This window comes from Plasmopara halstedii (genome assembly GCF_900000015.1).
Source record: "Plasmopara halstedii genome assembly, contig: Scaffold_2881, whole genome shotgun sequence".
Taxonomy (NCBI): Eukaryota; Oomycota; class Peronosporomycetes; order Peronosporales; family Peronosporaceae; genus Plasmopara; species Plasmopara halstedii.
The window spans coordinates 342,292-352,482 of NW_020189786.1; the positions used below are offsets into that span (position 1 = coordinate 342,292).

The following is a 10,191-nucleotide window of genomic DNA, read 5'->3' on the forward strand; positions in this document are numbered from 1 at the left end:
CCGTCATCGTTTGTTGTAGACTCACTTGGAACATCTTCCATCTGGAATGGATTGTTAGCCAAATTGTCAGTCATACTACCATCGTCAATGTTATCATCCATCAAGATTGATATCGCGGCCAAGCTGTTGTCGTCGCTGTTAGTTGTGGAATCATTCGGAACATCATCCCAGCGAATAGAATTGTAGCTACCGTCGTCAGATACGCTGAATAGGATGGATTGATCACCAATTTTGACCGGCTTCTCCTCACGGCTGGGGTCAAGCACGATACCCAGTATATTCTCAAAAAAAACGCCTTTATCCGGGCCTAACATCTCCTTAGGAAGCAAGTCTGCGATATCATCCTCCGAAATCGGATCGTTAAGATTGTCGCCACTCATGCTTCCAACTATAATGTCATCGTCTGTCATAGCCGATTTTGTGGCTAAGATATCGTCGTCATCGTTTGTTGTAGACTCATCTGGAACATTTTCCATCTGGAATGGATTGTTATCAGTCATACTACCATCGCCAATGTTGTCATCAGACACGGTCGGCTTTGTAGCTAAGCTGTCGTCATCTATGTTGTTTGTGGAATCCTCCAAAACATCATCCTTCTGAAGGGGAATGTTGCTACCGTCGTTAGCCATGTTTAATGAGACAAAGTGGTCGTCAAAGTTGGGCGCCTTTACCTCACGACTGGGGTCAGTGACGGTATTGAGGATTTTTTCTAGATCAAGGTCGCTGTCCGAGCCCATGAATTCGTCAGTATTTGGATCGTCCGAGACATCATCCTTCCGAAGTGGATTGTCGAGAATGTCGCCTGTCATGCTCCCAGCTACATTGTCATCGTCTGTCATGGCCGTCTTTGTGGCTAAGATATCGCCGTCATCGTTCGTTGTAGACTCATCTGGAACATTCTCCATCTGGAATGGATTGTTATCAGTCATACTACCATCGCCAATGTTGTCATCAGTCACGGTCGGCTTTGTAGCTAAGCTGTCGTCATCTATGTTGTTTGTGGAATCCTCCAAAACATCATCCTTCTGAAGGGGAGTGTTGCTACCGTCGTTAGCCATGTTTAATGCGACAAAGTCGTTGTCAAAGTTGGGCGTCTTTACCTCACGACTGGGGTCAGTGACGGTATTGAGAATTTTTTCTAGATCAAGGTCGCTGTCCGAGCCCATGAATTCGTCAGGATTAGGCTCGTCCGAGACATCATCCATCCGAAGTGGATTGTCGAGAATGTCGCCAGTCATGCTCCCAGCTACATTGTCATCGTCTGTCATGGCCGTCTTTGTGGCTAATATATCGTCGTCATCGTTTGTTGTAGACTCACTTGGAACATCTTCCATCTGGAATGGACTGTTAGCCAAATTGTCAGTCATACTACCATCGTCAATGTTATCATCCATCACAATTGATTCCGCGGCCAAGCTGTTGTCGTCGCTATTAGCTGTGAAATCCTCCGGAACAACATCCCAATGCATGGACACGTCGCTACCGTCGTCAGACACGCTGAATAGGATGGAGTGATCACCAATTTTGACCGGCTTCTGCTCACGGCTGGGGTCAAGCATGTTTTTCAACATATTCTCAAAAAAAATGCCTTTGTCCGGGCCTAACATCTCCTTGGGAAACCAGTCTCGGATATCATCCTCTGAAACTGAATCGTTAAGATTGTCGCCACTCATGCTTCCAACTACATTGTCATCGTCTGTCATAGCCGATTTTGTGGCTAAGCTATCGTCGTCATCGTTTGTTGTAGACTCACTTGGAACATCTTCCATCTGAAATGGATTGTTTGCCAAATTGTCAGTCATACTACCATCGCCAATGTTGTCATCCGACACGGTCGACTTCATAGCTAAGGTGTCGTCATCTTTGTTGGTGGTAGACTCTATCGGAGCATCTTCCATCTGAAGGAAAGGTTCATCCACGTCTTTACCCGTACTACCAGCATTAACATCAGTAATGATCGGGCTGTTCTTCGAAAACATTTTCTTTGTGGCGTCATTGCTTAATGCAGTGTCTGAGATGTCAATTTTATCCGAAATGAATCCCGATAACATGTCATCTGACGTAGGTTTCGTCTTGCCTCCTTTAACAGTCATGTCTTCATTTTCAAAATCATTTAACTCGTCTTCAAGACCTTCCGAGCCCGATGAGCGCAGATATGGACTACCGGCGTGGGCAGCCGTGACGGCGAGCGCCGCTAGTAAAAGACTTTTACTTGCTATCTTCATGCCAAGACGAGCGAGGATGAGAGGGGCTTGCAGATCAAAGAATGAGCGCTTTCGAACTGACTTTTGGTCCCATCCCAAGATGAATCCTGCAAGCATCCCATCCCGACAATAATCCTGCAAGCTTCCCCATCCTGACAGAAAACCTACGAGCTTAATAGTAACTATTGGGTGACTAGAATTTTAATCTTTTGAGAAATTTTACAAAGTCAAATTATAACTTTTGCTTACGAAACCCTGAAGAGGAACCAACAATGATGTGTACGTCAACATTTCTCAGAACTATCAAGAAACATGCATCCATTTCTAGCCTACTTGCTTTCTGTTTCTGTTTTTTTAATAGCGATGACTTTAAGGCAAAATTATGGACCAACGATATTGTAATATTTCGGTCAGAACGATGGAAAGTAATTGTGAAATTTGGGTAGCACAGTTTATGCGTACCAATGCAACGTCAATGCAGTGGAATTACCTGTTCTTATAGTATAAACCACGTTAATCCCAACATTACGTATGACAGATCGCGCTATGTCCATACTAAATAAATATACGATTTTCCGCTTTACCTACAGAGCAGTATCAAGGTTAAGTAAACGTAGAATGTCATCCCAACAAAACTTGTGACACTTCTAAAGACTCAGTGGCCAAAACGTTGATGAAAAACTTGAAATAGAGAATGGATGCTTTGAACAACTTCGGCGTGGGCATCTTGTCGATGCCCAGTCTCTTCATGAGATGATGTTTGTTCCCACTTTGAGACATTGCAACGAGTCCACATCTTGACCGCTCTGCCTTTTATGTTCGAACGCGATTCGAAACACCAGGTGACTGTTACACAAGCCGAATTTGGGTTGCTCTGACATATCTAGATACGTTTGAGTCATGACATTTATGACGGTCAGCGATACTGTGATCGGCAAGTTCGCTGTAGCACGTGGTGTCAATTCATTTTTTCTGTGATTGTTCGATACATATTTCAAGGGCCTGGAAAACGTCGTGAGCTAACTTACTAGCGCGCTTGATTAATTGATTACACATATCTGAGTTACATGAATCATGGACAACCCATGGACGAATCGCCGTGCTTACAATCGCATATTTATCGTGCTTTTAGACACGCTAGCCATTCTTCCCTCAAAACACGATTTGTTGATTAAATGAACACTTACGCGGTTCACTTTGGGACAACCAAAGCCTGACGAACTTAAAATGCCTCGCCAATGTGAATGCTGTGTCAAACTCGGACGATCGTAGAGTCTAGATGTGAATGTGACAACGGCTACTTGTATTTCACCCTTCTTTTAGCTTTTCAAAGAATCGTATTGACAGTCGCACTCTCTAGCTGTAGATTCATAACTCAGCCGTTCAAAACAAGACGATGTTCCACCATGTATTTGAAACGCCCGTAATCATTCGAAATACATCGTCAGTTGCTTTAGATCCATACAGGAGGGGAGAGGCAATGCACACGCAGCACTTATATTTTCCTGTCAAAGTTAGCCGTGCTTTCCCTTAGATTCTTAGTCAACGGTTGGTCTGTTCAGTAGGCAAGGACGCACCACGTTTGCGAGCTTTCAAAATAAGTAATCTAAGCCTAGCGTGTCACGGTCATTGTCGTATCCAATTGTGGACTAATGGCTCTTGGATCTATCAAAAGTCAACCGGAAAGATCCAGCGGACTTTCTGAATTATTAATTGAGATGTAGCAGCTATTTGGAAGAAGTCATTGATTAAAACATCTACTGGTTTGGTCGTACCCAAGGGCTTAATTTACTAGTACAGCACAATAATGCTTGATGACTAACATCAGCGACCCCATTTGTGATCAATTTCACCACTATTATGTGCAGTCAACTATCGCTTTGGGGTAGCTGCATTTGAATGTAGTAGGATACTTTGAAAGTTGACATATACGTGAGAGCGACAACAACGATGAAGCTACCTAACTAGTCAAAAAGTGTGGTAATGACCCTTGGTAGCTGCAAGGATTATAATTTTGCAAGGTGTTGAAGCTGTAGCTGAATATGCCGCATTTTGCTCAACATCAAGATGACTTTGCAGCACATGACAAAATAAAAACCCAATATCAGCCAAATATCTCACACGACTTGATGAGAGAAATTATACTAAGCTATAGACTCAAATGCAATCGTCCATTTGAAGTAGCTCTTAAGCCATTTGTCACAATACTTTCTTTCTCTGCTGTTTACTGTAAGAATTCGATCACCAATCTGGTGAGCTAGCACCTCCTTGATTGACTCAATGGGTTTTCTAAGGAGCTGTACTGCATCTTCTCGAGTAAACCGCGCAGACCCTAAAATGTCATTCGCCCAACGTCTTACGAATTAACGCTGGCATACATACGCCATCCTTTAATTGAAATCTGCTAAAAATTTCTGCTTTATCAGAATGTTTGCCGTCGTCAACATTTTAGCGCCGGCAAATGTTAAAAATCTTGTTGACATTGCTGAGCAGATAATTGCAAGTTTTAGCATGAATGCAGCAAAAAATCAAAACGTGTCGTCACTTCGCATAGTCTCGGACCTCTCCATACGTTTTCAATACATATTGCAGATATATCCAGTCAGTCACCTCTGAAACGATTTTGTACGCTTGCTTTCTTACAAGGCAATAAAAGATGCTGATCCCCGTACCCTTCGATGGCCATATGTTCCATCTTATGACTCTTACAGCCTCTCAAAACTATAGAAACAGGTGGTGATTCGCAGCATAACAGACGCTACCATCATGATATCCCACAACGTTCTGAGTAGGCTCTGTACATGAAAGCTAATTGACTCTTGTGGTAAGGTGCTTATACAAAAAAATCCTTTTGAAAGAGTGTTTAGTAGTCATTTCTTGTATATAATGTATGCACGGTATGGAGCAAGCATCACATGTCTGATGCGCATGTGCATTTCTCGTGCGTCATACAGAAATTACCTTTTAAGTAAAGTTCATGTCATCGCCTGGCTTGCTAACATTAACTTGCAAACCAGTCAGTCATCAATGTCATCCTTGATATCGTCAAAACGGAAGCCAACATTTCGTTGTGTCTTAGCCCTGCAAAAAGCATGAAATGCCTTCATTTTAACTCTCAACCTCGTTCATAAAGAGTATAACCACATAGCCTCAAAACATGACTGATCAGCACCAGCTCAATTTAGAGTTTTGGCTACTAAATTACCTACTCTGTTTAATGTTCCCACAATGAAGCTACAAAACTAAAATCTGGTGCGTTACTTTACCGTATCACTTGATTTAAAATTCATTTTTATTGATGCATAACGCTACTGGAACTTCCAACTACCTCACGCACGAAGCAATACCAAAACATATTCTTCTTGTTTAAGCTCTCTCGACTTGCAGTGGGCTTTCCTCAATTGAATCAGACTTAATTTGAAGTGGATCGTCAAATCGAAGAGCGGACTCAGAAACGAATAGGACTGTTCTCTTCAATCCAGTGCTCTTGACAGGGGTCGGGTCGTTCATGTCAAGCAATTTATTAATCATGCTCTCCTGCTCGTCCCCGTAAGTCAAGTCAATCAATTGATTCTTCTCTGTTGACTTTGTGGTCAGACTTTTAGCATCATTTGTCAGCTGAAATGTGCCCTTGCTGATATCAGCAATCAAATTGCTTAACAATCCGTTCAAAGCTTCATACATACTCAAGAGAGATAACTCAGTCGTAATTGCTCCAATAATGTCGTTGATCATGCTTCCAAATTTGCCGAACCCTGTTGTAGGAGTGGACGTGAACGAGGTGTCATCTGTCATGGTAGGGATCGTCGCCTTAGGAGAACGGCTACCGAAGTCAGTACTCAAGAAGAAGTCGTCATCGGTGTGAATCGACTCCCCTGTGGTTGAATCAAGATTTTTGATCTGATCTTCGGTAGGATCATTCAAGAATAGGAAGTGTTGGCTGTCGGGCGGGGACTCCATTTTGTTACCCTCCGCATATATGCCATCATTATCCGATGCGATGGGTGATTTCATAAGCTTCGCTAGATCTAGATCTAGGTTGAGGACATTGGATGAAGGAAGAGTGTTGGCGTCAGTCAGCAGAGAGTCACTAGGCTCGGACTTTTTGTCGCCAAACAGTGGAAAGTCTTCCAAAGGAAATTGTTTAATGCTCGAATCAGTTGCGTCCATCGTATCTGCCAGCAAAATTTGATCCATGTTTTCAAACATTGGATCACTCACGGTTCTCTTCCTTTCAATTTCGTCCGACTCAGGATTACTCTTGTCTTTCATATCAGCAAGGATGTCCACGTGAGTGTCACCAAAGAGCCAGGCCATATCGTTGACACTCGAGCCAGCATCGAAACTCTTGACGTCGCTTTCGCCAAAGTTTTTCTTGCTGGCCGGGACGTCTGCAGGGCTTTCAAATAGCCAATCAAAGTCACCTTCAGTGGTAGGATCTGAGGCGTGGGAATTCTCTGAGCGAAGGTTGTTTGAGTTGGTAGCGTTTGCGGCCGTGACTGCTACAGCAGTAAGAACAAGACTACTGACGAACTTCATTATTTGCGATAAATGTGTGCAGTGCGTGGATAGTTTAAGAGTGTATAATGCGTTTGATTTTCGAGTTTTGTCCTCGTGAAATTACCTAATGTCAACCATCCTTGACAAAGGCAATGAGAGAATATAATTTCATACTTGAATGCGAACAGAGACGCAAGCAGGCGTTTACAGAGCACCTGAGAGAGCAGCTTATCCCATTACATCAATCTTGCTGTCTTATTGTGACGCGTTGCATGTAAAGTCCGATCGCCATTATCGATGCTTCGACAATCAAGGAATGCTTTTTCATTGCGACCTTTTATCTGGATAGGACAGATGGATGGACAGAAAAACACAAATGCTAAAGAACCTAACTTAGCACTGTTCTCTTGGCTGAAAGTAACTTTGAGTTTGAAGGCTATAAACAGGACAACGACTTGTATTAAATTTTGCATTATTTGATAGAGGTGGCCATAAGGTTGTATTCGTGCTAACCTTATTGCGCAATTGCTGTTCGTGGCTGTCGTCAACTACTTTATGTGTCACGGATAGACGATATGGTCGATCGTCCTACTTTACGTTTAACGATTTTAGGGGAAAAAGAAAAGCTGCGATGGTTTGCTACTTCATTTTGCCACACTATCCGTTTTGAAAGAAATTTGAACTAGTCCAAATCAAGCATTTAAATCTGCCAAATCTCGAAAACGTTGTGGATGGTACGCTAATTCAGAGCTTCTAATTAAAAAGTGATAAGTTTGTAGATATCTAAGGTAGCTCTGCAGAGAAAAAGTTGATAGTTTTTACATCCGACGATCTATTCAGTAGAATCGTGGCCATTTTTGTTGTCCCGACGATTGCCTATACATCATTTATTATCGGGTTCTATAGGTGTTGGCATCAGAAATAAGAAAGAATTGCTGAAATGAGACGCCAAGGCGTACAGTTATCAGTTGGACTGATCCACGCGACTTGTGTGTCACGATTGAAAACTTGATGGCTTTCCCTCATGGATTTTGATTCTGCTAAACTGAGGTGAGCACAGTGGGTTAGCTACTGTAGTTACTGTCAGTAGAATAACTAGTGATGATTCAACGTGAATTAGCTTGCTTTCATTGATATGCTTGATCCCTTACTGTGTTTGGCTGCCTTTATATAAAAAGACGACACCGCAAAGCATAGGCATACATGATTAGTAGATTTCTACGGCGTTGCAATCATAGGATAACGCTCATATCCAAGTAACTCACAGGACGTGTTCTTATCGGAATGCCGAGTGTGAAACCTGATCTCTTTGTAACTACGACCGTAATTGATATAATGTTGATGAAGTTCAGTCGTGTAGACCACAGTTACTGTATTTGTCGCAAGGCTCACAGCATTGGATTGAATTCTTTCGACTACGCTCTCTTCAGTCAGTTTATTCACTGCGGCTCACAGTCATAGCGTCGCACACTTAGCGCATTGATAGCATTCGTAACGAGATTGAGTCTGTTTTTTTGCTACGGAGTGTAGCGCAATAAAATACCACGTGCGATATTCCGCATGCAGCGGGGCTGCCGTAGCTTTGCTCTTAGAGGAAGCGTAATTTAGGTCACCGACCTTACGTTCTTCACGAGAACCAGTACGAGTGTAGTGGATCGCAATCCGCTACATCCAAGAGTAGTTAGAACCTTAAACCAAGGCTAATAAACTCTTCTGTTTGAAATGTAAGCTGTATTTATTTGTTTTATCTGCGGCAAAGCCGCCTTAATTTAAATGTACAGATTTTTCCAAAAATATATAGTAAAATCTAAATACATGCATAACTACTGGTTACCCAGCCACGTACCGTATTCTTATTTGGGCGCAGTCACACCATGCCCATCTCGTGTGACACACACCCTTGTTACCAGGGTTCGTGTTACCCCGTTACACCGCACTAGAAGGTCTCAAAATGGGGGGGCAGTACGCGTTGATCAACAAATGGGCAAGTGCTATTATTCAGCAAACTCTGGGATAAGGAAACGGGTTGCAAAAGTACTATGCGCTTCAAGACACCGACATGTGTGTGTCACAAATACTTCAATCTCAAAGCATATAAGGACGCAACATGCATTGCATCAAACCCGAACGCTATACATATCACCTTGTCGTTAGTCAAGAGTTGTTTTCTACTCATCAAGCTGGTGAGACTAATTGTTTAGGTTCCATTACACATATTGTGTCTTACATTTACTGTACACCCCGTATAGTTGTATATACGTTTCCAATTCTGTTGTATCACACGGTCTTTGATATGCTTCAATTGGATCAAAGGGCGATGACTCAACGCTTAGCAAATTTTGCTGTGTATGAGCAGGAATTATTGGGATTTCTATCGCATAACATACTGACGCCGTTTCCACCACCTTCTGGTGACGCCGTCGATACACATGGAACGTACCGTGAAAATCAAGGCGAAAAAGTTTCACGGAAACAAAGATGAACTGCTTGGGTTCTGGTAGCGAGAAATGATTCTCGCTATCCTGAAGACTCAAATTCGTGATGACCTTAGTCAAGTGGCCTTTGCCATGTCACATTTACATGGCCGTGCGAAAGATTGGGCGATGGCATGGGAAGTTAATTGTCCTGGCTACTTGCCACATACCAAGAGTTATAGAATCAACGTAAATGTGGCATTTCGATAGCGGTCAAAGTTTTTCTAACGCCGTCAAATCAACGGCACATTGTACATAGTCGTACAGAAGCTCCGTTTTTTCGTGCCAGTATGGCAAGCAAACCATAGCTAGAGGCAGTGATGGTCCCTGTGTTTATGTAAAGACTCACTTATGGTCCTCCTATGACTGAAGTCTCCCACCAAAGCCCGACGACTCTGGAAGATGCAATCATACTTGCATTGTGTGAGTACTACTGTCAGTGTCAAGCATGTGGTCAATTTGATGAGAGCAGTGACTGCTGCTACCGAAGTTCCGGTACCAATAAATCTTAGCGTGGTGACTGTCTGTAAGCAGCAAGTTCGCTGTTATAAATGTCAAACATTCGGTCACACTAGCTGTGATTGTCCACGTGAGATGCAAACCGCACAATATGGTTCTCGTCGTGATGGTTCCGAGTCAAGTGGTACCAATACCACGAAGCCTTCGGGAGACCCCGGAACCCAGTAGGTGCAAGGTGGTCTGTTGGGGCAGTTATAGGCTCTTGTGACTGTGGTGGTAGAAGTCACTCGTGAGACTTTAGCCCTCAAAGGATCGGTCTTTTTAACTTTGATTGCCCGGTTCATCAAAGAAGTGACAAAATGAATATTGATGAATCTGTGAGTGGCGTCATAGTTATCCAGAAGCCGTCTTAAACTTAATTCGCTCTTCGTACTTGCTGGTGGCTAAGTAATGATCGTAATAAATATGGGATGACATGAAGTCAAAAGTGTCCCCTTGGCCCAATGGATAAGGCATCCGCCTACGAAGCGGGAGATTGCGAGTTCGAGTCCCGT

At 43.0% G+C, this 10,191-nt stretch overlaps 2 protein-coding genes across 2 annotated transcripts; both read right to left on the reverse strand.

The window, feature by feature from the left end:
* Positions 1 to 21: 21 nt before the first annotated feature.
* On the reverse strand, positions 22 to 2,321 carry PHALS_05160 (uncharacterized protein; the record flags this gene model as incomplete). Its single annotated transcript, XM_024718836.1, has 1 exon — positions 22 to 2,321. A coding segment is annotated over one exon (2,300 nt), but the record flags the coding sequence as incomplete, so codon positions are not given.
* Positions 2,322 to 5,570: 3,249 nt separating this feature from the next.
* PHALS_05161 (RxLR-like protein) lies at positions 5,571 to 6,743 on the reverse strand (the record flags this gene model as incomplete). Its single annotated transcript, XM_024718837.1, has 1 exon — positions 5,571 to 6,743. The coding sequence occupies one exon, from the start codon at positions 6,741 to 6,743 to the stop codon at positions 5,571 to 5,573; it is 1,173 nt and encodes a 390-aa protein (XP_024584196.1).
* Between the last annotated feature and the right edge of the window lie 3,448 nt (positions 6,744 to 10,191).